At 38.7% G+C, this 27,524-nt stretch overlaps 1 protein-coding gene across 4 annotated transcripts in view; it reads right to left on the bottom strand.

Moving 5' to 3' along the window:
• The window catches only part of WDR19 (WD repeat domain 19), an 80,342-nt gene extending 53,059 nt beyond the window's left edge, over window positions 1–27,283 (bottom strand). For 2 of the 4 annotated variants that reach the window (XM_055588289.1, XM_055588290.1), the window contains exons 1-12: window positions 21,614–21,705; window positions 21,263–21,328; window positions 19,132–19,257; window positions 17,077–17,192; window positions 13,507–13,622; window positions 9,653–9,733; window positions 8,337–8,449; window positions 7,891–8,064; window positions 2,917–2,987; window positions 2,059–2,231; window positions 1,857–1,971; window positions 826–932 (exon numbers count right to left, since the gene is read on the bottom strand). In XM_055588289.1, the coding sequence (XP_055444264.1) occupies window positions 826–932; window positions 1,857–1,971; window positions 2,059–2,231; window positions 2,917–2,987; window positions 7,891–8,064; window positions 8,337–8,449; window positions 9,653–9,733; window positions 13,507–13,622; window positions 17,077–17,192; window positions 19,132–19,244 (1,179 nt within the window). In that variant the 5' untranslated portion in view covers window positions 19,245–19,257; window positions 21,263–21,328; window positions 21,614–21,705. Of the gene's footprint in view, window positions 1–825; window positions 933–1,856; window positions 1,972–2,058; window positions 2,232–2,916; window positions 2,988–7,890; window positions 8,065–8,336; window positions 8,450–9,652; window positions 9,734–13,506; window positions 13,623–17,076; window positions 17,193–19,131; window positions 19,258–21,262; window positions 21,329–21,613; window positions 21,706–25,458; window positions 25,505–27,150 lie in introns of those variants that run through there. The other 2 variants (XM_055588291.1, XM_055588292.1) reach the window with 2 other exon arrangements.
• Between the last annotated feature and the right edge of the window lie 241 nt (window positions 27,284–27,524).

Raw genomic sequence — 27,524 nt, 5'->3', positions numbered from 1 at the left:
CCACTTTACTCAGAAAGGTATCAGGCAGGAACCCAGCTTGCCAGCAAGGCACATTAAATATCCCTTTTAACGAGTTTCCCTGATGGCTCAGATGGTAAAGAATCTGCCTGCAATGCAGCAGACTGGGTTTGACCCCTGGGTTGGGAAGATCCCCTGGAGAAGGGAATGGCTACCCACTCCAGTAATTCTTGTCTGGAGAATTCCATGGACAGAGGAGCCTGATGGGCTACAGTTCAAGGGGCTGCAAAGAGTCGGACAGGACTGAGCGACTGACACTTTCACTTTCTTTAATGGTAAAAGTCTTTGCAGTAGCCTCTGCAGTTGTCTTGTAGCTAATCTCTTTGGCTTCCCAGAAGTAAAGAACCAAGAAATACATGTGGGAAGTGTCCTGGTTGAGAAGCCCCAAGGGCCAACATCTCTTGAACAACTCATGGGGCATAGTTTCAAGATCCCCACCAGTGACAGGACCAAACACATGCATGGGTCAATCCATTCCAGGAAGCCAGACCTATGGCATTCCCATCAGTTTTTACAACTTACTTATAGTTCCTTCTAGACGCACTTTACATGGCCATTTTTACATAAGCAATGTTATGAGCAGCACAGCTGAAACTTTGTTGGGTTTCTTGGGAACAGAGTTAAAGGGTTAATTGAGGGTTAATCTCATGCAGAAGGGTAAAGAGTTTTGTCAATCCTTTATCACATATGGCTTTCTAGCTAGTCTGTACATGGTCGCTTCTTGACCAAAGTTCTTGACTACAAAACATTAGGCTATTCATTGTCATCACTGACCTGAGCAGGCCATGGGACACCAAAAATACTTACCAAATGTAACTGGACTTTGCCTTCAAAAAGTGCAGACGCATAGTCAGAATAAAGGCAAACACTGGCTACTGTCCCCAGATACTCCACATCTTTCAATTTTTTAACAGCTGTGGTAGTCAAAACAAGAACAAACACAATAAAATATAAACAAAATGATCTAATCTAATGATCTGCAAATAAGTTTTAAATGTGTGCCTTTGAAAGAATATTCTGAACCTGAAAGTTTTATTTTAGCCATTCTAAAGAAAATCGTAGTTGCCATATAAATTTGCCTTTAGGAATTTCATAGTGGTTCACAAGAAACAAAGTAATAAAAAATAGAGTCAAAAAAAACAAAAAAATAAAGTCACTTGCAAAACAACCAAAAATTAAACCTTAGTGACAAGAAGATTAATGGAACATCTGAGGATAATTCTTAGGCTGGCTCTATTCCTGAGGGACATCTGACCTCCTTCGGGAAAGAGGTGGAGGAGGAGGAGAAGAAAAAGTGAGGTTCCCTTCAGACATCAGTGGTCATTCAAAGCATACAGTGGGGCGGGGGTGGGGGGGTGGGGTTGGGGGGTGGTGGGTAGGGAATTAACATTTACTAAGTACCTACCAGACCAACAGGTGCCTAAGAAAGACCAGGCACAAAATAGATTACACATTTTATCCCATATAATTTTTCTCATAACCCTTTTCAAGTAGAAGAATCTTCATTTTCCAGATGAGGAAACCAAGGCTCAGAGGGGTAAATAATTCGTCTACAGTCACCCAGCTAAAAGGGGCAGAAGGGAATTTGAACCCAGGGCCCAATTCTAAAGAACACAATCTGCTCAGGATACCAGTGTCTTCACAACAAAGATAAAGAACAAAAGAACAAAACAAAAATTTTTAGAAGATTAGCAAAAAACCATTTAAGCTAAGAAAGAGATGTCTGAAGAAAAAGTAAGATTTGGTCTTAAAAGAGACTATTAGTGCTTCCCAAACAAACAAACAGACAAAAAACCAAATTATATGTTAGATAAGAAAACAACTGGATTTAGACTTGCCATTCTCGCCAAGGACATAAAACCAAGCTCGATTATTCATTCCCACAGCCAGGTGATAAAGTCCCACTGCTACAAAGTTGGGCTCCACGTCGACAGAAACTGTGATTGGCAGTTCCTATAATAGAGAAAAGAAGCACTAGTGAATCAACTGTTAACACTGTTTTAATTTTATTAACAAATAAAGATAACACTGTTTTTGTACTCCTTCAACAGGGTTGGCTACGGTGACTTCAAGGAGGGAGGTGAGGTATGCAATCCTGGTGCTGCAGGCGTCTCCAAGGATGGGGAGCTTGGTCAGGAACACGTGCAGCGAGCCTCTCTGGGTGGACAGTGCCAGCAGCTGGCCATCATCTGTCCAGGACAAGGTGCCCAGCCCTGAAATGACGGAGCACATAAAGGATTATTTAAAAACAGATATGCTGTTACAGGAAACCAAGCACACTAAATATCTTAAGCTACCAGAGGCATAAAAATCTTCAAAGTTTTTAAAAAAATAGTGGAAATAGCTTTAGTCTAGGACATTCATCATGGATTGGCTTATGAGCATGAGCCCCGATGCATTCAAAACTGGCTCAAAGGGAAATATATAAGAATTTAGATTTTGCAACTGGATTTGGGATAAAATACAACAGGAATCTTTGAATCAAAGTATATTCACATCCTCCTATTCAAGAAGTTTTTTGTTTTTAGTCACTAAGTCATTTCCAACTCTATTGTGACCCCATGCACTGTAGCCAGCCAGGCTCCTCTGTCCACGAGATTTCACAGGCAAGAGTAATGGAGTGGGTTGTCATTTCCTTCTCCAGGGGATCTTTGTGACCCAGGGATTGAATCTGCGCCTCCTGCAACGGCAGGTGGATTCTTTACCACTGAGCCAACTGGGAAGCCCAGTCAAGGAGTATGACTCAACATAATTACTAATAAAGAAGCTACTTTAGGGAATTCTAGTGAAAGGTGTTAATTTGCTTCCTCCTACAATGAATGCAAACCATACATTAACAAACACATTACTCTTTTACTAAAATGATCAAATGCCAATTTGCTTCAGAAAAATCAATACCTTTATGTTCATCATCCAGGTTGACTATAGCATACATGTCTTTTAATTCTGCCAAGTCATGGATTTTAATGCTGAAAAAAAAAAAAAATATATATATTTTAAATATGAGCACTAAGTTAAATTCAAGCAATTATAAGCTATGGAACAGGTCAGTGTTCTCCAAAAAGGGAGGTACAGGAGGATCTATAGGGTTAAGGTAAGAAAATATTAAACTTTCTATATTTAATTATATTTTCTTTAAAATTTTTGTTTGTTGATAGGGGGTGGGAGTGGTGCCCAGCTGAGTTCTTTGATCTACAGTCAGGAACAAGGAGGCGGAAGATCCTGAGGAAAAGTTTGAGTAGGCAAACTTGCCCCTGAGCAGTACTGATTATTGTAAAATGAAGCAGGTCTCTCTTTGCAATATGTCCTCCCCTCCTCTCCCCTCATCCACTGCTCCAAGAGTTCTTTCCTACAAAAATAAATGAGGTATAACAGAAAGATTTGGAAAGGTCTAGGTGGAAAGCTCTGAAAAGTGGAGGCATAATGTTACTTCAAAGGGTTATTGGGAAGGGTAAGTAGGCTTACGGAGAAGGCAATGGCACCCCACTCCAGTACTCTTGCCTGGAAAATCCCTTGGAGAGAGGAGCCTGGTAGGCTGCAGTCCATGGGGTCGCTAAGAGTCGGACATGACTGAGTGACTTCCCTTTCACTTTTCACTTTCATGCATTGGAGAAGGAAATGGCAACCCACTCCAGTGTTCTTGCCTGGAGAATCCCAGGGACAGGGGAGCCTGGTGGGCTGCCGTCTATGGGGTCGCACAGAGTCAGACACGACTGAAGCAACTTAGCAGCAGCAGCAGCAGTAGGCTTATGCAAGTGAAACCTGTGTAGTATGATGTTGGGACCTAAGAGTGGTATTTCTTTCTTCCTGTCTCCCTTCCTCTCTCCTTCCTTTGTCCCTTCTCCACCCTCCCAGTGCTGCTTCTTCATATATTTTCCGTTTTCATTTAATTAAATTTTTGATATAACTGTAGGTCCACATGTGACTGTAAGAAATAATAGAGAGAACAAAGAGCCCAGAAGTAAATCTGTACACCTACAGTCAATTACTCTTCAACAAAGGAAGCAAGAATACACAATGGGAAGAAGACAGTCTCTTCAGCAAGTGGCGCTGGGGAAGGTGGACAGCTGCATGTAGATCAGATGTTAGGGCACATCCTCAAAAGGGGGGTGCGCACCCTTCTGTGCACACCACCCACAAACATACTCAAAATGGCTTAAAGACAAATCTAAGACAAGACAGTATAAAACTCTTAGAAGGGAACATCGGTGGAACATTCTCTGACATAAATCATATCAATGTTTTCTTAGGTCAGTCTAGCAAGGCAATAGAAATAAAAGTGAAAATAAACAAATGGGATCTAATCAAACTTAACAAGATTTGGCACAGCAAAGGAGACCATTAAAAAAAAACAACAACAAAAATGAAAAGAACCTACAGAATGGGAGAAAGTATTTGCAAATAATGCGACAGACAAGGGCTTAATCTCCAAAATATATAAACAGCTCATACAGCTCAACAAAAAAACCAAACAACCCAATTGAAAAATGAGCAGAAGACTTTAATAGACATTTTTCCAAAGACAACATACAGATGGCCAGTAGGCACATAAAAATGTACCCTCGACTGAGTTGCTTCCTATGTTCCAAGTCATCAAATTTCTGAGTATAAAGTGGTTTGTAGTGTTGCTTTGTTAGTAGTTTTCAGATCTGTAGTGATACTTCTATTTCACTCACGATATTGGTGAACTGTATTCTATTTTTGTCATCCTTGCTAGAGATTTATCAATTCCTCCCCCCCCCCCCAAACCCATAGCTTTTAAATTTTTTCCCTATTTTCAATTTCTGCTCTTTGTTACTTTCTTCCTTCTGCTCTGGGCTTGTTTTGCTCTTCCTAGTTTTTTGAGATAGGAACTTAGATAATTGATTAGATGTCTTTTCTCTTTCCTCTATATCAATTTAGTACTATAAATTTTCTTCTCACCACTGCTTTAGCCGCCTGAAAATAGATATTGCTATGTACATCTATTGAAGATTGAAAACAGGAAGAGAAGGGGACAACAGAGAATGAGATGGTTGGATGGCATCACCAACTCAATGGATATGAGTTTGAGCAAGCTCTGGGAGATGGTGAAGAACAGGGAAGCCTGGCATGCGTGGGGTCACAAAGAGTCGGACACTACTGAGTGACTGAACAACAACAAATGTACATTTCCATTTTCACTCAGTTCTACGTATTTTCTAGTTTACTTTTAGATTTACTCTTTGACCCATGAATTATTTGGAAGTAGGCTGTCTAATTTCTAAGTATACAGAGAATTTCCTGTTATCTTGTTACCAGTTTCAAGTGTGATTACATGATGGCTTAACACATTTTGTATGATTTCAATTTGTTGAGGTTTGTTTCATGCTCCAGGATATGGTCTACATTGGTGAATGCTCCATGGGTATCTGGAAAAAATGTGTACTCTGTTGTTGTTGGGTGGAGTGGGCCTCCTGTAGTGGGCCCCTCAAGCGGGCCAGTTCTGTAGATGTCTGCTAGGTCTAGTTGGTTTATAGTGTTATCCAAGTCTGCTGAAAGTTTAAGTTACACCATGATATAGCTGTCTTGGCATCTATTTTGTTTGGCCAAGTGGCCTGCAGTGATCTTAAATGAACACTAGTCCCTTTATGCACATTCATGCCCTTCATAGCAGCCCACAGTCATAAGCAAATATAAGTTCCTGATGTGATTCACCAGTAGCCTTTGTGACCAACACCTTCACTTTATCTACTCAGTTATTTCCCATTTCTGTTGCCTTCCTTTTATTTTTGACATTCCAAGTTTCATTCTGTCATCTGTTATCTCCTATCTGAAGAACTTCCTTCAGTAGTTCTTTTAGAGGAGGCCCACTGGCAGTAAATTCTTTTCATTTTCCTTCATCTGAGAATGTTTATTTCACCTTCATTACTGATTGCTATTTTTACTGGATATAGATGGAAGTTTGGTTGACAATTCTTTTCTTTCAGCAATTTAAGAATGTTATGAGTTTCCTCCTGGTCACTAAGGTTTATGGTGAGAAATCTGCTGTCATTCAAAATGTTCTCTGGCTGCTTTCAAACCTTTTCTTTGCTTTTAGTTTTTAGCAGTTTAACCATGATGAGTCTGGGCCTACATTTCTTTGGATTTATCCTTTTTGGGGTTTGCTGAGCTAGTATAATATATAGGTTGTCTTTTGTCAAACGTGAGATGCTTCCAACCTTTATTTTTGAGATTTTTATGACACAAATGTTAGATATTTTGGTAGTTTCAAGGTCCCTGAGGCTGTTTTTTTTTTTTTTTTTTTTTTAATCTTTTCCTCTGTGTTCAGAATGTGTATTTCTATTGATCTATCTTTAAGTTCACCAACTGTTTTACTCTGTGATTTCCATTCTGATATTACATACACTATATTAATTTTATTTTTTCACCTCTAGAATTGCCATTTGGTTCTTCTTTATAGGCTCCATTTTTCTCCCCCTGAGGTTATGTTTCAGTCTGTTTTAGAATGCTGTTACCTTTTGGAACATTTTTATAATAGCTGCTACATGCATCACCTCAGCACTGGCGTCCTTTGATTGTTTTTTCTCAAGTGAGTCAAAATTTTCCTGATTCTTCACGTGTCAAGCAATTTGGGGTTATATTCTGGACAGTTTGACAATTATGTTATGAGACTCTGTCTTGTTTAAATCCCACGGAGGAAGTTAAATTTTTTTTTTTTAAGGAGGCAATTGGCCCAGTTGGGTTCAGGCCACACATTTCAACCAGCCTTCTGTGGGCTATGATTTCAATGTCTGTTCCACTTCCAAACCCTTTGCAGTGGTATTCAGGTACGTCCTTGTATGGTCCACTCAGTGGCCAGTACAGGACCTGGGCTATGATCTATCCCTTAGTTCAGTTCTCAAAGTCTTTGTCAGGCATGTACGATATGATACACACACGCAGCTCAGAGATGAACCTGGGACTTCATAAGTATCTTTGTAGGATCACTTTCCAGAGTTCCTCCTTCTCTAGGACCTCCCAGGTATATCAGAATATACCTGGGCTTCCCCTTGTTGGTCTTCCAGCACAAAAGCTGGGCTCTAGTTATTCTGCTCTGGTCTTCCTACAACTGTACCGGCAGCCAAGCAGTGAAAGGACAGAGAGAAAAATAAACAGTGGGGGTATCCCCATCTTCTCGGGACCACAGCTCCCCCAACTGGAGAGGAAGGTTTGCTTCCTTCAGGGTTTCAGGTGCCTGTGGGTCCTTTCTGTCACTGCCATGGTGGACTGCTTGGTGGCTGGGGCATGAGAGAACAAAGGGCGAAAAAAGAGAAAATTGAGGGATTTCCCCAACTTAGCCTGAGTGTTAGGAGTTCTCTTTCCTGCAAGTTGAGCCAGAACTAAAGGGCTTCTTTCAGAGCTCTCTCTGTCTCTGCTCCAGTGCTTACTTCCAGGTCTCAGGCTGCCTTGAGTCCTGGCTGAGAGAGACCAGAAGACACACAGGAGACTCACCGCTGGCTCAGTGGTACTTCAAATGCTGGCTTTCTTCTCCAGTCTGCCTGCTACTATTTACTTTTCAGAATCCTTACATAGCTGTTTTATGGGTTCTCTTCAGGTTTTATGGCTGTATTTGGTGAGAGAGATAGGGTCAAGGGTACTAACTCCCTGTTACCCAGAAGTGTCCATTTTATTTTTATGACTGATTTTCAAGTATACTCCATTTTAGGTTTTGTATTTGGTACACATTTAGTATTTTAGGTTTTACCCTGAGTGTTCAAGGCAAAGGTAAAGATATCTTAGAAATTTTCAACTGCAAACATGTTCTAATAGTACAAGTATGGTGGATAGATTAACATTAGTTAACAACATCTTGTTGAATCTCTTGACCATTCCTTAAATAAGCTTTCCTAGGAATATGTGAATATAACTTACCAGTTATCACCACACGTAGCAGCTTTGTTAAGGGTCTGTGATACTGCAATACTGGTTAGACTGTCTTTATGGTCACGAGCCTGAAATATCTCTTGACCAATCTCTCGAATATGAGTGGAAATGACCACAAAAGTTCCACGTGAAAAACCAATCATGATGTAGCCATCACCGTACCTACAGCAACAAAGGCAGTAATACAGTAAAAGGAAGATTAACTGTCATTTGCAATACAGTAATAAACAAATACCTTAACATTGAGGAAATAGAGAATATCATTTATCAAGGGCCTATTTGCCAGATAACATGCTAGGTAGTTTCACACCTTAAATCACAGACTGCAATCCAGAAAATGTCACAGAGAGGAGTGAAAATGCTACAGACAAAAACGAAACACATTATACTTAGTAAGGAAAAACACTCTTTATGTATAGTGCTTCTGTACATACCAACTGTAGCAGACAATGTTGCCATAGTGTTGCTGAAACTCCAGATCAATTGGGTTATCTGGTTCATTCAGATTAAAAAGAAACAAAGTTTTCTTGCCAACCACTACACTTATCTGCCAAAAATAGGAATTATGAGAGGAATGTTCAGTACTTCATGAAGAGACTAATAAGCAAATTCAAACAGCATAAACTTAATTTAGAAAAACAACTGAGCCAAATTTAGGGTTAAATATTATAAATTAGTAAGGAAACAATGTGACTAACTCAAAACATTTGTATCATTTTCCTAAAATGTAGTCTGGGAAGGATCCTTGGGTTTACACATACCCAAAATATGGGGTCGCACAGAGTTGGAAATGACTGAAGTGACTTAGCATAGCAATATACCCTTGGAAGTATACTAAAATAGCTCAATGGAATAACTTTTAAAAATTCTCTGTACCTCTAATAAGAGTACCGTGCAGTACAAGAAGGTAAGTCTGACACAGTTTCATTGTAACTAAACTCACATTCAGAGTATAGCAACTCTTCTACCCTGAGGCCATCTGATTTTGATTCTAAGCTACGTGGGTTTACCTGTCCACACCCGTGTGGATAATCTAGCTCAGCTTTTTATATCATCACTTTTTCCATCACCTGCAGGGCACTGGTCAATGTGGCTAGACTAGTATCCCTGTTACTCACAGGCCAATACTAAACTGTAATTCTCAGCTGAGAGTGTAACTGTGTTGAGACAGAAGAGTATACTACCAATTTGGGCTCACTAAGGGTAATGGATATATATATATAAACAGAAACACTTTGGTATATTTCCTTGCTTTGAAGATGCTATCGGTTATGAGTCATTATCAATATAACATCTTTTTAAGAAATAAAGAAAAACATTACTTCATTAAATATATTCTGGTTGATTGTGAAAACCATCTGGACTTCAGAATGTTAAAATGTGGCAGGGAAAATAAATCTAAGGTGTTAAAAAATAAAACTAGTAATTTCTGGCATTCTGGTCCCCATATCTGATAAGAATGAAAAAATTTAAAAGATATAGAAATCAATACTCTTGTTTTTCAAGGCGCCCCCACTGTTTTGCTACCATAAGGAGAGCAGCCACGGTGCTACAGGACTCTACCTTCAATTGTTTTGATGTTAGGTGGCAGCAAAAACAATATTTAGGCCTGAGAAACTGGGGTCTATGTTGCTTTCATAAGTGATGTACCATAATTTTTTTAACAGAGATTCTGAACCATCCTAGAAAAGGAGACAGTATATCCTACAAAATTACCAAAATAATTTGGGCCTGGATTTAGAACTCTTACTGTGCTTTCAGCAGTGGAGGTTCGGTCATCAGTCTTCATCATGGAAAACTGCATGTCACTAGGCTCCGATCTCACTGGTATCTGTGGAGATGAACATAGTATCACCATGAATAAACCCCACACCCAAATTCCATTAACAAAACAGGGAGCTTGCTTTCATTTCTGAATACATTGGACTGAATAACCTGAAAATCCCACTGCTACAAAGTTCTAGAAATTCAGGATGAAACTGAACATGTATCTTATTAAATGGCTAAGATAAGCCTGAAAGAAGGTAAGGAAGATTTCTGTGGCCCATAAGCAAAGATCAAACTGAAAAGCAAAGTGAGTGCAGGAACTGATGCTGCAGATATCTGGCTGATAAAGGGAGATGATAATGAATCCATTTGACTCGAGCTGGGCTTTGGTTAGAAAAAATTCTTTTCAAATCAGTTTTCCTCCTATGTTCATTGTGGTCTAAGGTCCAAAGTTATACTCTGAGTGGTCTAGAAACTCCCTGCAGTGTTCAGCAAAAACAAATCTAAAGCCTCTTCCACGGCTGCAAACAACTTCCTACAGTAGGTGAGCTCCCAATTCAAAATGAGAAAATTCACAAGCAATGTACCAAGAGCAAGGGTCAGCAGATCTAAAAAGAACAGAATTATCAGAAAAAGATCATAAAATACTTTTAAAATGATTACAAACATAAAAAGACTCATAAATAAAAGAAAAGACAACACTTTCTTTAAAAGTCCAAGCAGGTTTTAAAAAAGAACTACAAAGTACTTTCCACCAATAACAATTAGGGTCATTAAAATGGGAAGGACTGATGGGATAGAAGATTAGACATATTTGAAGAATAAGTGGACTGATTTGTGGAAATTATCCTGAAGATTGCACAGAGTGACAAAAAGAAAATATGAAAGAGAGATTAAGAGACATAAGATGGTCAAACATATGTCTAACAGTTGCTGCAGAAAGAGAAGAACAAGGGCAAGAGGCAAATTTCTAACAGACAATGACTAAGAATTTTTCAGAACTGATGAATGACAGCAATCTTCAGATTTAGGAAGCAAGACAAGCAGGATAAATAAAAAATAAATCCACAGAAGTAACGATGGTGTGCTTTGCAGAATAGCCAAGTATAAGCAATTCGGAAAAAATACCAGATGAAACAATACTTATAATGTATGCTTTGTTTACTAAATTACAACTTTAGTATGTCATATTCTGGAAGCATAATTCTTGGGATTAAAAATGGGAAATAGTTATCTTGTATGTAAATAATAGCTCAGTGGTAGAGCTTCCTGGGATGTTATATGTGGAAAAGTATTCTAAGGTCATGTCTTGATTCAGTGAAGAAAAAAATGCCAGTATCTACTGACAATGTCTGGTATGGACACAAGAGCAGGGACCTGTAGTATTAGAATTCTGAAGGACATCAATACAGATTGATGAAAATTACAAGGTTTCTAGAAACTATTTTTACAGCAATGCCTTCCTTAAGAATCACTGGAATCACGCTGTGGTCTGCTCAATATGACTGAGTTACTTCTACCTCAATTTCAAAGCTTTCCAGATATAAGAACCAACTTTCTTCTTCAGACTTCTGCAAATTCTCAAAGCCCAAATTTTCCGGTCTTGAGCAAGCCATAGTAAGTTTTTCCTCTATCTTTGTTCTGTTCTGCTTGGAGTGAATGACAGCAACTGATAAAAGTCTTTCAATATCCTCTATAACAAGTTTTAGCAGGGTACATGGTCACCTAGACAGACTAAATTTGCAGCTTCCATGGCAGCACTTAGGTTTGACCATACGACTAGGTTCATGTGATATGAATGGCAGTAGTGACTGCATCTTCCAGCTCAGGTAGCTTACAATTCCTTGCACTCTACTACTGTTTTTCCTTTCCCTGGGGCTGAAATGCAGATGTGGTGCTAATGAGGGCAAAACACCCTAATAAATGGCAAAACATTAAGATGGAAGGAAGGGTGGGGAAGCAGAGAAGGGGGACTTTACACAACCTGGAGAAGCAGAGATACACAGATGACCTGCTTACCTCTGTTATATAATAAAATGAAAGAGGAAAAAGCCACCTGAACTACTATATTCTTAGAGTCCTTGTCATTTTGGGTCTCTGTTACAATAGTTTAGCATACACTTTGACTGATTTAGATCTTCTCTCTTACAAATTCACAATCCAACATTCATTTACCTCCTCTATCTCACAAATGCTACAGGGTTTGTAAGCTATATCACACATTTGACAATCATATAAGGCTACATGTGTTTTATCAGGATTAGCTTTCTCTTCCTGAGAGAAGGGGGCCTATGGCGGGCAGCCTCTAAGATGGTCCACAATGGTCCTCACCTCCTGGTTTTTATGCCTTAGTGCGATTGCCACCCAGACCCTGAGTATGTGCTGAACCTAGTGACTCACTTCTAGAGAACAGAATATGGCAAAAATAATTCTGAGATCAGGTTATTTATTAAGAGGTTGTGGCTTAAGTCTTGAATGACTATTCTCATTCTCTTGCCAGCGGCTTTGTTGTGAGATATGCTACGGAGAGATACACGTGGCTAGAAAATGAGGCAGGCTTCCAGTCAATAATGACAGGAGCTAAGCCCTGAGCCTAACAGCCTGCCTTTCAACAACCACAGGAGCTTGGAAATAGACTTGTCCCTAGTCAAGACTCCTGATGAGACTGCAGTCCAGACTGCTAAATGACTGCAGCCTCGTGAGAGACCCTGAGGCAGAAGCACTCAGCTTAGCTGTGTCTGGACTGCTGCTGCTGCTGCTGCTAAGTCGCTTCAGTCGTGTCCGACTCTGTGCGACCCCATAGACAGCAGCCCACCAGGCTCTGCCATCCCTGGGATTCTCCAGGCAAGAACACTGGAGTGGGTTGCCATTTCCTTCTCCAATGCATCTGGACTGCTGCTGCTGCTAAGTCGCTTCAGTCGTGTCCAACTCCGTGCGACCCCATAGAGGGCAGCCCACCAGGCGACCCCGTCCCTGGGATTCTCCAGGCAAGAACACTGGAGTGGGTTGCCATTTACTTCTCCAATGCATGAAAAAAAGTGAAAGTAAAGTCGCTCAGTCATGTCTGACTCTTAGCGACCCCATGGACTGCAGCCCACCAGGCTCCTCCATCCATGGGATTTTCCAGACAAGAATACTGGAGTGGGGTGCCAACTACTCACCCACAAAAACGGCAAAGCAACATCTGTTGTTTTAAACTGCTACGTTTCAGGGGTAATTTGTTATGCAGCAATAAATAGCTAATGTAGGACCTATTAATGTAAAACTAGCAGTATTCAAAGAATGTGTCAGTCACTATTGCTCTAGAAATACTAAACCATAAGCCAAGTCATCCGAATTGAAATTTTGCCACTGGTAAGATTATATAGCTATGGCTAATACAAATTCCCTTAATCTTGGGAAATTTGAACAGCAGTAAAATTTAATCCTAAAATTTAATTAGGATTAGTTTAGAACCAATTTAACATATCAGCTAAAGGAGTGGGCTTTAGAATCAGGCAGATCTGACTGAGTCCAGTGGTTATGATTTACATTGTAAATACACAAATAAAATAAGAGATATTCACAAATATAATGGTTGATTATAACCACAGAGCTGATAATCCAAGCTAACACTAGCCAAGGGGAAGTGTACAAAGGAGGAAATTTAGATAAAGTATTTGTATTAAAAGAAAAATGTCCTAGTACATAAAAAGAAAAAAGTTGATGTTTAGAATATGAAGTTATTGTAAACATCTTTCATAGAGATTTTAAAATTTTATAGGTCAGTTTGATAGACAAACTTTATTTTGGAGGAAAATCTGAATACAGCAAGTCAAAGAGATGTTACTGTATTACCTGTCTTATTGTGTCACCTTCCTGATTACTAACTGTAATCATTTTATCTTCACCACCTAAAGCAAGCATGTTTTCTGCATTCCAACTTCCACATGTGATTTTCTTAGTATGTTTTCCTGCAAAAGAGATGATTTTTGTACATATTGATTTCTCAAAAAAAATTTTACAAAATCTGTGATGGTAATCTCAAAGTTTAGATAATATACTATGGAAATTAAACAAACAAGGAATTTAAAATCTCAAAGCAGTTTAGTGTCTAAGCAGCCTTATTTAAAAGAGTTTATAACAAAGTTGTAAATCACAATAACTGTATATAAGGGCAATCCTATTTTCCAACTTTTTATGTGAATATGAGCATAGGTCCTAACATAAAAAGATATCCCACCCCTTGACAAGCTTGTTTGTTTAATCATATAACAAAACCTATCACAGTAATGTCTTAAAAGAAGTAAATCTCAAAGCACTGAAGTTATCTTTATTATATTCAGCTTTATGATGTGGGAGACCCTTGGCATAAGCCGATTCAACATCACAATTTTGATTATTTGTATATAACTGAAAGACATACAGTGATTCGTGACAATATTGAGGTACAAATATGAATGCACCTTATGAATGCACCTTAGTGAGACTTATGTTAAGAACTGAGTCATTTAGCTAGTGAGGGATATTAGAGAGCCACTAAGTATCAGAATGCTTTTTAGTTAAGCAATCTAGCCAGTGCAAAAACTACATTTTGGGGTGGAAATCACATGACTTGACACCAGGTTTTCGTTAAAGGTCCTAGAATAGATAAATACTCAAGAGTCTCAAGGTTAATTAAGTATACAGTTTCTGGAGGCAGGCTGCCTATTTTGAGTAAGTGGCTCCACTACTTATCACAAAACCTTGGGTAAGTTAACCTATCTATTCCTTAGTCACAGTGTCCTAAATCTGGGGATAATAGTAGAAGCTATTTCACAGGGTTGGGGATCAAATGAGCTAAAGCCCTTAGAAGAGTGCCAGCCATACAGGAACTGTTATATAAGTGTTAGCTATTTTAGCTGTTATGGAGACAGAGATCATGCTTATTTTATTCCTTGTACCCCCTATTGAACCTAATACAGTATCTCTGCAGAAAGCAGGCTCTAAATAAATAGTTATTAAGTCAGTAGACCCTGAAGCAAGAGTGTGTCCAGTGTGTTAGAGGCTCAGCTAGAACAGTGTGGCTGGAGGCCAGAAAGTAAAGAAAGGTAACTAAGAGATGAAATCACAGTTTTCAAGGGCCAGGTCATAGAGGGCTTGGCTAGCCATTGTAAGGATTCTGACTTTGATCTTGGGTGACATGAAGAGCCACTGGATAGTTCTGAGCAGAAGGCTCACTTGGGCTTCTGAGTTGAGAATATTCTTATAGCAGGGCAAGAGTTGAAGCAGGGAGACCGGTTAAGAGATTGCAGAGATGCAGGCAGAAGATGTCTGAGCCCCACACCATGGTGGTGGTGGTAGTGGTAGAGGTGATGAGACAAGTTGATTCTGGACATATTTGGAGGTAAATCCTGTAAGATTTTCTGGCACATTTGGTATAGAGGGTATGAGGAAGATAAGAGTCAGGATAACAGTAAGATTTGGCTTAAACATCTAAGAGGATGAAAAGATATCAATGATGAGAGGGAACAGCTGCACGGTTTGGTGATATCAAATCTGAAGTATTTACTAGAAATTTCATTGGAGCTGTTGAGTAAGCAATTGCTTGCATGAGTCTAGAGTCTGGAAGAGACAAACATGGGACTACAGAGGTAGTATTTCAAACCAGGAGACCAGAGCACAAAAATGAAGGGACATTCAGAGAAGAGACTGGGATATAGGAGATTTTGCTGATTATGGATTGATTAAGAGATATAGGTAGTACAATGGAACTGGGTATCCAAAGTAATAGGTATTAGAAGGGATAAAGGAGTACATTAAGAGAGGTGGAAAGATGCCAAGGACAAACTTCATCCTACACTCAGGACAGAGAGAAGAAAATCTCTCCTTTTCTTCTAGAGCTCAGAACTCAGGTTAGTCCTAACATCAGTGATAACAGTTAACACTTTCGTGTGCTTACTTAACAGTGTTCTGGGCAGGTATTGACTCATTTAATTAATATTAGCTTACAGGAATATACCACAGTTACTGAAATGTGAATCATGTTTTTGGGAGACTGGCAATATTAAGTAAACTGTGGTCAATGAAATTCATGCATATTAGAATCATGCAAAGTGAGGATTGCCTGTATCTAACACAGTTCAAGGAAAGAAATCAGAGCAAGACCTAACAAGGGAACAGACATTTAGTTACTGTAAAAACCACTTGCTGATTGTGCATTTGTGCAGCTGCTACTGGAAGTGAAATGCCTTGGTTTTAGAAAAGTAAATTATTTCAGAGGAAAAAAAAAGCGCACCTATAAATCACAACAAACTCTGAAAGAGGCAGTGAAAGGGCCTAAAATGTAAAATTAACCTGAATATTTTCAGGTCTATTTTATACAGTTAATAAATCAGACTGAATTAGAATCAATATTCATATTAAATACAAAGATCACATATAAAATCATGTACATATGAACAAATACTGACACCAAATAATCATGTTTTGACATGATTATTTTCTTCTTACCTCAAGTGTCAAGCTATCTAAGGATCGTAAGTTAACTGGTAGGACATGCCTATAAATGAAGTGGGATACAGAAAATGCCTACTGAAGTCAAACAAATTAATTTACATGGTGAAAGCTGATTTTTTAGTTCAACTTTTCAAATGGATCAATGGTGTAACTGTATAGCCAGAGTGCTAAAAATACACATATGAAAGATATACATATATGTGAAAATAACTTGAAATGAATAAGTGTCTTTAACTGAAAAGCACTTTCTCAAGTATTCTGTGGGCACTATTATCTCCAGCATTTAATTCTTCCATTAGCAGTAAATTATAATTAAGCCTACCGATTTCACTCCTCACCAGCCTGATGTTACAACAATTGAAAAAAATCAATACTATTTCCTTCAGGAAGTCAGATGCTAAGTGCCAGAGGCTGGGGGAATCAAAGAGGCTAAATCAAGAAGGTCAAAGAAGGAATAAATATGCATACCTTCCAGTCATATACCCTGAGGTAAAAATAACTCCTAGTTCACTCCTAGATTAGTGATTGGAGAGAGTGAGGGGTCAGAATTAGGAATATGGATATACTCTGTCCAAGAAGTCGCCAAATGTTTTAGCCCATCTACTAATGTGTTGATAGGCACATGAGCTACCCCATACCAGAGGCATAATCTGGGTGAGAAAGGGACAGATGGAAATCATGCTATTAATGTACTGGTGTCCAGAGGCACAGGCTCACTTACCTGAGGGCAACTTGTTCTATGTAACCTGGGAAGTTTTTAGTAGGTAGTGAAGATGGATCTTCTAGTTAGACAGAGGTATGGCTTGACAAGGGAAGTCAATTTTAAACTACAAAATTTCCCCTGCAATATCAGGGAAACCTGAGGTGATAAAATTTACATTTATGTTAAAGCATCCCAAATATTAAGCAGTGTTTCCAGCTGTAACCTACCAATGACAGGAATCTTTCGAGATGTCTGATGATTATAAATTAGCAAATTTCCTTTAACAGTTCCAACGGCCAGGAAACTTCCAAATTTTGACCAAAGAAGGAAAGACAATTGATCCCTGTAACATTAAGATGTAAATTACTAAACAATTTACAACCTAACCTCCTAAGCAGTCCTTTTAAAAGTGCTTCGTGAATTTCATGAATAACTGTAATATCTAGTTAGAAGCTGAAGTATAAAATTACAATTTTAATGATTTAGGACAAAGAGTAAGTGCTAAAGGCATTTTGAGACACTAGTCAGTGAGACCTAAAATACAAATGTATAATGAATAAAAGGCTTCAATTCAGTCATGATGGAATCTCACATTTCAGGAGATGACTAATGATAAGACAGTTATTAATCTGTCTACTAATAATTGTTGTAACTCTAATTGTGGTAAAAATCTTAATGGATAACATCTTAAGCTTTTAAAAAGTCTAAAAATGTGATACAGTAAACTGAAAAAATTATTGGGAATTCATGATTTGAAAAAGGATATAGATTTTCCAGTTCTGTCACTATTAAGGGCATCTCAGAAGGAGGTTTGGGCTTCCCTGGTGGCTCAGATGATAAAGAATCCACCTGCAATGTGAGAGACCCGGGTTGGAAGATCCCCTGGAGGAGGGAATGGCAACCCAATCCAGTATCCTTGCCTGGAGAACTGCATGAACAGGGGAGCCTGACGGGCTACAGCCCATGGGGTCACAAAGAGTTGGACAGAATTGAGCAATTAACACTTTCACTTTCTTGAATGGAAGCACAGAGTGTGTAAAATCCTTCTGAAAAGTGAGGTATGGAAGTGTAAAAGGACAGAGCAAGAAGTGGAGGTTCTCAGATCTAGTAGACTTGATGTTGGTCAGACACCATTGCCTGTGGGTGCATTTCTTGAGCCTCACTTTGGAGGGTCGAGGGAACCTGCAGTAGGGGGATGTTTTGACCTGCTCTGTTATTCCTTGATAAGTCGGAAAAGTAAAGCCTAATCTTATGGTAGATGTGTGATCTCTTCCTGCACTTATAGGCCACATGATGCTATGAGGCAGATATTATTACTAGACTCATTTTACATATATGAAGAAACTGAAGCTTAAGCAGAGGTTAAGCAACTTGTTCAAGGTCAAAATTGCATTTCAGCTGTAAATACTGACAAGTTTTTCTTTTCCATATGGCAAACAGCTTCTATTTTAGCAGAGATCTGTAACTTATTCGGTCTGCCCAGGATTTCTTCCACTTGTGAACTGCCCCACTCTTACCCCAATCTTCATGGGTAGGATTATCAACCCTATGGCCCTGTCTACCCTATTCAAAGACCTTTTAAAGAACTGAGAGAATACTGGCGATGTAATAGTGGCATGCCCTTTTCTTTGGCATAACTTGCTGTGAAGAATGGTAGAAGCTGATGCCAGTAGCCATCAAAAGAGTCTAAATATATACAGGATGGATAAATGACTTGGACCTATTGTATAGCACAGGGGACAATATTCAATATCCTGTGATAAACCACAATGAAAAAGAATATGAAAAAGAAAGTACATATATGTATAACTGAATCACTTGGCTGCACAGCAGAAATTAACACAACATTATAAATCAACTATACTTCAACAGAATTAAAAAAGGGAGAGAGTCTGACTTAGAAGTCAATACAGAGAAAGAAAGAGCTGTGAGATGTCTAGATTGCATCACTACAACCCCTAGATCCGGTCATGCCTGTAGTCATCCTATTTCCAGATTTTCCTATAAATGTTTTCTCTCTTCTTTGGACTTTTTAGTCTATTTCACTGAAAGCAACTTTTTAAGAAGCTCTTTATATTTTAGAATGATACTGTATTCTAATTAATTGGGCAAAATTAATAGGATTGTATATAACAATTTTAAAAGAAATGAATTTTTCCCTTTTATAAGAAAATAACTCATCAGGGCATATTTATAATGAATGTAGTAAGATCTTTTTAGCATCAAAGCTGCAAATAGTATTTCTAAGTGAAGATTTAAAAAATAAAAAAAGTTATCCTTACCTCAAGCCACTGTCTAACTGACTGGTTTTGTTCGTGTTGGCATCCCACAGATAAATGCAACTGGATTTCTCAGCAATCACTGCTAGAATATCTCCATCCTTGTCCCAATCCATAGTAACACAGTTACTTTTTTATAAAAGAGAACAAAACAATCACTATACATTAAAGTAGGGGAAAGAAATTTAAACAATCAACTATTTGTGATTTTTGTCTATAGCAAGTCCATTCAATCTATTTTTAAAGTCATAAACTTTCTAAAGTAAGAAACAGAACTCCAAATTTACTGCCTGGATAACACTAACACCAATTTTGTTGTTGTTGAGGGGATGGAAACATTTTGAATTCTATTTTAAATATCATTTTCACATACTATATTAAATACAATTATATCTAATAGGTTAGCAGATTTTCTTGACACCTGTAAAGAGCTGGGCTCTTGTGGTAAAATACTCATCAAGCACCTCTAGAAAGGAATCACATCTGGAATCAAGAGGAAATTTGTGTGATCAACTTTTGAAAGGTGGTTTCAGATGCACAGAGGGAAAAAGAAGGTACTGATAAGAAGTGAAATATCTAGACAAGCTGTGTATTAAACAGAGCAAGGCTGGCTAGATGTAGGATTGCAAACAGTAAGAAATACTGAATTCTGAAATACATAGTAAGAAAAGTCATTTTCATTTCATATCTTAATACTGAATAGAATAAGAAGAGTGATTTAAGGTAACAAAATAGTTATAAATAGGAAATGCTCTATTTAATATGTTTCTTACTGTTTAAAATTACTCCAAGTGTTTATTATAATTTAAGAACTTCCCTGGAGATTAACCTTTTCTTCCTCTTCTGATTCTGTTTCTCATTTGGAGACTGTTTTGGGGCACCTGCCCAGTGGTCCCCAACCTTTTTGGCCTTTTGTGGAAGACAATTTTTCCGTGGACCCGGGGTTGGGGAGATGGGTTCTGGATGATTCCAGTGCCTTACATTTATTGTGCACTTTATTCCTATTATTATTACATCAGCTCCAGCTCAGATCCCAGACTTTGCGGGCCCCTGAAGCAACACTCAGCTTTCCATTTAAGACATCTGGGAATCACTTCAGTTATTTTATTCTTCAAACTACTAAAATATGTTTGGGGATCTTAATTTTCTATAGTATTTCCACAGATTTTGAGAGGTATGGAAGAGGGAGGCTTTCAAATTCTTAATAAAATCATTAAAGACAACATATAATAGCATTTTGTTTATCTGGTGATGTTTTGTCAGTCTAATTCAGCTATGTTGAATACAGCAAAAGAACTCAGAAGCAAAAAAATAAGGACATTGCATAACCAAAAGCAATGTTACAGAGATTATGCAATAAAGCTCCTACAACTTAATCAGAGAAGTTTTTTACTAAGTGCCTTTTCACTTTATTCTAAACATAATTATAACTAGCTTGCCCTCTGTTCCCCAGAAAATAGAAACCAGAAGCAACAATTAAGAGAGCAATAGGAAATGCTAAAATGGTGGCATTAGGTGGGTGTGAGATAAGTAGAGCCACTAAATTTGCAAAGATGGTGGCTGATAAACTACACAAGGCTGATGTGAATTTAAAAAGCCTGGCAGCTTAAGACCACTTAGGTCTTATGCAAACATCATAATAACCACTAAGACTATGGGTAAAATAACTAATACAGGGAATGATCACACTGAATTATTAAAAATGCTTATGTTATGCTTACTGTAATCTAGAATGACTTTCTTAAAAAGGATAAAAAAAGTGTGGAAAGTAACTATTTTCCAATTTATATTAGAGAGGAAATACTACATCAATAAGGGCTTATCTGCAAATATATACACTAAGGCTTGTTTACAATTAAATAAGAATTCTTTCACATAGACTCATTTACAATTCTGCCTTAAAGCTTATCTGTCAATGAATGTATTAAACTCTTAATTCATATGCTATATACCTATTTCATTAACTGCTTATGGTATACAAAACTAAATCTCTTTGCAAATGGAGAAAGCAAAAGAAGAGATACAGGTTAGACATAAATTACAAAATTCTACTTGATTATAAGTTTTAAGACAGTGTTTTTTTATCTTTTAGGCCACAAAGTTTGAAAAAATTTTGATCTACCTCTGTACTTACCCAGATAAGTTGATTTCACTTCTTTTTTGACCATGGCGATCAAAGATTTTCACAATATGATCAGCTCTAAAAGCAATTAGAACAAAAAGATATGATTTAAATTTTACTTCTTATGTATCTAAAGAGTTCTTATACATTCAAGTGATTTCTATATTTTCTCATGATAGTTTCATCATTTGTATGTAAAAAGTTATCACTAGGGAAAAGGTTCTATGAATTGTGATATTAATATATTACTTTTCTCACCATGCAACCATCATTCAAGAATTTCTACTGAACAGATGGTGCGGTTTGGTGGGCATACAACCACGTGGAGTCAGGGTGATTTACTAACAATCACTGTTATCTTACCCTGTTACAGCAAGATAGTTTCCTGATGTTTTCTGCCAGGTAAACTGTATTGGTGTGCCAAGCCAAGTCTTTTCTAGTAGTGAGAAAACACGCTAAAAAAGCACAACACAATTTTTATATTTTAAAACATACAATTAACAGTTGGTCAGAAAAGATGTCAAAACATAATAATGAAAACAGTAGGATTCAGGATGGTGAAGGCTTATGCTAGAGCTTACCCAAAAGAAGTCAACAATGTAACAAATAAAATGACCAATTAACCAACCAACCAACCAAATAACCATAATCTGGCTGGTCAAGTACAGGCCTCAACATACACAGGAGCATTTACTATAAAACTTTTTTGCTTTTGAATGTTTCTAAATGTTAATTTTATAAACATTTATGATTTAGTGTTTTATAACTATTAAAAATTTTAAAAAATTAAACTTGAATTTGTGAAAGTCACTCAGTCATGTCCGACTCTTTGCAACTCCACGGACTACAGTCCATGGTGATTCTCCAGGCCAGAATACTGGAGTGGGTAGCCTATCCCTTTCTCCAGTGGATCTTCCCCACCCAGGGATTGAACCCAGGTCTCCCGCATTGCAGGTGGATTCTTTACCAACTGAGCTATCAGGGAATTTAGCTAATTATTGATAGCATGGATTTGGGGAGATTAAATTTAATAAAGTTGCTACTAAAAAACCTTAACCATGACAGAAATACAAAATATCTATACCTCCTTCAAAATTATTTTTTCTCCTTTCTCCATTAGATACACTTTATCATTAAGTGTTTAATTTGGCTATTGGGTGGATACTTTTTCAACTGAAAAATCATTTTTTTCACTTAGACAACAAAGAACTGTGTATACAATATGTAGGGCTTCCCAGGTGGCTCAGTGGTAAAGAATCTGCCTGCAATGCAGGAAACCCAGGTTCGATCCCTGGGTCAGAAAGATCCCCTGGAGGAAATGGCAGCCCTCTCAGGTATTCTTGCCTGGAGAAACCCATGGACAGAGGAGGCTGGAGAGGGCTACAGTCCTTTAAGTTCCAAAGGGTCAAATACCACTGAGCACATCTGATATAGAAGCCACAAACCACATGCGTACTTGGAATTTTATTGAGGACTTGAAATACGGGTAGTCCATGACTATATGATTTCAAAGACAATACAGCTATATATGACAAAACCCACAGCAAATATTATCCTCAATGGTGAAAAATTGAAAGCATTTCCCCTAAAGTCAGGAACAAGACAAGGGTGCCCACTTTCACCACCACTATTCAACATAGTTTTGGAAGTTTTGGCCACAGCAATCAGAGCAGAGAGAGAAATAAAGGGAATCCAAATTGGAAAAGAAGAAGTAAAACTCTCACTGTTTGCAGATGACATGATCCTCTACATAGAAAACCCTAAAGACTCCACCAGAAAATTACTAGAGCTAATCAGTGAATATAGTAAAGTTGCAAGATACAAAATGAACACACAGAAATCCCTTGCATTCCTATACACTAATAATGACAAAATATAAAGAGAAATTAAGGAAACAATTCCATTCACCACTGCAACGAAAAGAATAAAATACTACCTATATATAGAAAACTATAAAATACTGGTGAAAGAAATCAAAGAGGACACTAACAGATGGAGAAATATACCACGTTCATGGATGGGAAGAATCAATATAGGGAAAATGAGTATACTACTCAAAACAATCTATAGATTCAATGCAATCCCTATCAAGCTACCAATGGTATTTTTCACAGAGCTAGAACAAATAATTTCACAATGTGTATGGAAATACAAAAAACGTTGAATAGCCAAAGCAATCTTGAGAAAGAAGAATGGAACTGGAGGACTCAACCTACCTGACTTCAGGCTCTACTACAAAGCCACAGTCATCAAGACAGTATGGTACTGGCACAAAGACAGAAATATAGATCAATGGAACAAAAGAGAAAGCCCAGAGATAAATCCACACACCTATGGACACCTTATCTTTGACAAAGGAGGCAAGAATATACAATGGATTAAAGACAATCTCTTTAACAAGTGGTGCTGGGAAAACTGGTCAACCACTTGTAAAAGAATGAAACTAGAACACTTTCTAACACCATACACAAAAATAAACTCAAAATGGATTAAAGATCTAAATGTAAGACCAGAAACTAAAATTCCTAGAGGAGAACATAGGCAAAACACTTTCCAACATAAATCACAGCAGGATCCTCTATGACCCACCTCCCAGAATATTGGAAATAAAAGCAAAAATAAACAAATGGGACCTAATTAAATTTAAAAGCTTCTGCACATCAAAGGAAACTATTAGCAAGGTGAAAAGACAGCCTTCAGAATGGGAGAAAAATAATAGCAAATGAAGCAACTGACAAAGAATTAATCTCTAAAATATACAAGCAACTCCTGCAGCTCAATTCCAGAAAAATAAACGACCCAATCAAAAAATGGGCCAAAGAACTAAATAGACATTTCTCCAAAGAAGACATACAGATGGCTAACAAACACATGAAAAGATGCTCAACATCACTCATTATCAGAGAAATGCAAATCAAAACCACAATGAGGTACCATGTCACACCAGTCAGAATGGCTGCAATCCAAAAGTCTACAAGCAATAAATGCTGGAGAGGGTGTGGAGAAAACGGAACCCTCTTACACTGTTGGTGGGAATGCAAACTAGTACAACCACTATGGAAAACAGTGTGGAGATTCCTTAAAAAACTGGAAATAGAACTGCCTTATGATCCAGCAATCCCACTGCTGGACATACACACTGAGGAAACCAGAAGGGAAAGAGACACGTGTACCCCAATGTTCATCACAGCACTGTTTATAATAGCCAGGACATGGAAGCAACCTAGATGTCCATCAGCAGATGAATGGATAAGAAAGCTGTGGTACATATACACAATGGAGTATTACTCAGCCATTAAAAAGAATACATTTGAATCAGTTCTAATGAGGTGGATGGAACTGGAGCCTACTATACAGAGTGAAGTAAGCCAGAAAGAAAAGCACCAATACAGTATACTAAGCATATATATGGAATTTAGAAAGATGGTAACAATAACCCTGTATGTGAGATAGCAAAAGAGACACAGATGTATAGAACAGTCTTTTGGACTCTGTGGGAGAGGGTGAGGGTGGGATGATTTGGGAGAATGGCATTGAAACATGTATAATATCATATGTGAAACGAATCACCAGTCCAGGTTCGATGCATGATACAGGATGCTCGGGGCTGGTGCACTGGGATGACCCAGAGGGATGGTATGGGGAGGGAGATGGGAGGGGGGTTCAGGATGGGGAACACATGTACACCTGTGGCAGATTCATGTTGATGTATGGCAAAACCAATATAATATTGTAAAGTAATTAGTCTCCAATTTAAATAAATAAATTTATTTTAAAAAGACAGACAATACAGGAAAGAAGGCAAACTATCTTTACTGATAATTTTTCATATTGATTACATGTGAAATGATAATATTTTGGATATACTGGGTAAAACAAAATATATTATGAAAGGTAACCTTACCTGTTTCGTTAAAAACATTTTAATGTGGCTACTAAATATTTTAAAGTACATTGGCTCACATTATATTTATATTAAACACTGTTGATACAAAACATCTAGGGCCATAAGTTTGAATGAATAAATTTACATTTTAACATTAGGTTAAATTAAAAATTAAACAATGATGCCTATATCTAGGCAAGTGAAGTTTAGATACAATTGCAGGTGGTGTGACAGTCTCAATGGTAACACAAAACTCTTCCAATGGTCTAAATTTTACACCAATCACAGGCAATTACTACGTTAAAAAGATGATCAAATCCACCTCTATTGAAAACAGAGGTGCCTATAATCAATCACAGGTGCATCCAAGTTGTGTGGAGTAAGACGACACCCTTAAAAAAAAAAGTATAAAAGCATTTTACTTTTGCAATTTTATGACCACATTGCCCTGGAACCCCTACATGCAAGTGAGGGCTTCCTAAATCTGAATGTCACTAGTTTCTTGGTAGACCTCCTCTGGTTGTGATTTTACATACTATTTTTCTTCAAAGAAGGTCAACAGGCGCTCCATACACATACAACACCCCGTAAAAAGGTGCTAGCTTCACAACCAGAAAACGAACCTTTAGACTCTTTTTTTTTTTTTCCCTTTCAACCTTTATTTTTTAATACAATTGTTTTTTTGGCCACCCACATAGCTTGTGGGATCCTAGTTCCCTAACCAGGTAACTAACCTGGACCCTTGACAGTGAAAGAAAGGAATCCAAACTACTGGACCACCAGGGAACTCTAGATTTTGCTTTTCACTTATTAGCTGTAGGGCTTAAAGCAGGTCTATTAAATGGCCTCAAGCATAGAATTCTCAACTGTAAACCAGGAATAACAGTATCTCCTTACTCTGATGGTTTAGTCCTTAAGTCGTGTAGGACTCTTGCGACCCCATGGACAGAGGAGCCTGGCAGGCTACAGTCAATGGGATTCTCTAGGCAAGAATACTGGAGTGGGTTGCCATTTCCTTCTCCAGGGGATCTTCCCAACCCAGGAATCGAATGCAGGTCTCCCGCATTGTAGGCAGATTCTTTACCAACTGAGCTACAAGTACTTCGTAAATGGTGAAGAGCTTTAGAAATGTGAGTTAAGATTACAGGTCAACTCCAATTTACACTATAGCCAAGAAAATGTACAAAACAATGAAAAAAATTAAGCTTTCCATTTCTATGCCAGATCAGGGCCTGTGTGTGTAGGGGGGGAGGGGGTGGAGGGGGGGTGGGATGGGGAGTAGGGGGCACTAGGAGTGGGGCGGGGGTATTGTTTGGTAAGGCGACGGGTGAATGAGCTGTAGCCAGTGACCCGGGAATGGGGTTCATAAGCGCAATCCTAAAACCGGTGCATGCAGAGGATGACGCTCTAGAGATTGAGACCTGTGCATGCAGATTTCCCCGTGAATAATATTCACCGTCACCAGGTGATCTGTAAATTGCGCCAGTCACAGCCAATACAATTTGAGATTCTTTCGGAGATTTTCACTCATTTTAAGGAGCTGAACAGCTGCCAGGAGGCTGTTCAGGAGCCTTGCCAGGTGTTTAGCTGCAAGAAATGAGGCAGCTCCTGACACTCGAACGAGCCAACTTCACAAGGAACCTCCGAACGCTTTTTTCCCCCAAACTCATTCTGCCCGCCGTGTGAAATCGGGCGAATTCGGAGTCTCTTCAGATCCAGTCTGCTCATTTCCAGCAGAGGAGGAATGGCCAAAACGCACCAACTCCGTCCGCGGTCCTAGAAATGAGAGGCCTCCCTCCCCGCCGTCTCCTCTTTAATTTTCCTTCCTTTCCCCTTGTTTCTTCAACTTCGCCTCTGCTCTCCCTGGTCACCCCGCTCCTTTCCCCATTTCTCAAGCACTCGGGAGAAGGAAGGGAGGTCACAAGCCTCTATCCTCAAAGCGACTCTCGGAGAGTTTAAGGGAATGGCCAGTGGTCGCACAGTCCCGCACCCCCCGGGTTTGTAAGTTATTTACCTTCATCTCAAAGATCCAGCAGCGGCGCGATCTAACAAGTGCGCAAGCGCACCGGGTCTTCTTCAAGAAGGCTACCGCGTTCCCGTCACCCAGGAGACCGCGCGAGCAATAACCAATCAGCGAGCGCCAGCTGAAGGGCGGTGCCTCCAAACCTCGGAGGGAGTGGGTGGGAAGCGGGGACTTGAGTCACGTGATGCCAGCGAAGCGAGGCCCTGAGTAGTTGAACGTCGTGAGGCGTTGCTGAGCCTTGGCTTTCTAGCTGGGCCGTGATTGGATGACATCGGAGGGTTCTGTGAGATGTGGAAGCCGCAGGCGTAAATTTAGGCCCTGACAACAAAGAAATCAGTGGTGGCGAGTAGGGACGCTGAGAACTT

The sequence above is a fragment of the Bubalus kerabau genome, chromosome 7 (genome assembly GCF_029407905.1).
Source record: "Bubalus kerabau isolate K-KA32 ecotype Philippines breed swamp buffalo chromosome 7, PCC_UOA_SB_1v2, whole genome shotgun sequence".
In the NCBI taxonomy this organism is placed as follows: Eukaryota; Metazoa; Chordata; class Mammalia; order Artiodactyla; family Bovidae; genus Bubalus; species Bubalus kerabau.
The sequence above is the reverse complement of the archived record's forward strand: the minus strand, read 5'-3'. Positions and strand labels throughout refer to the sequence as shown.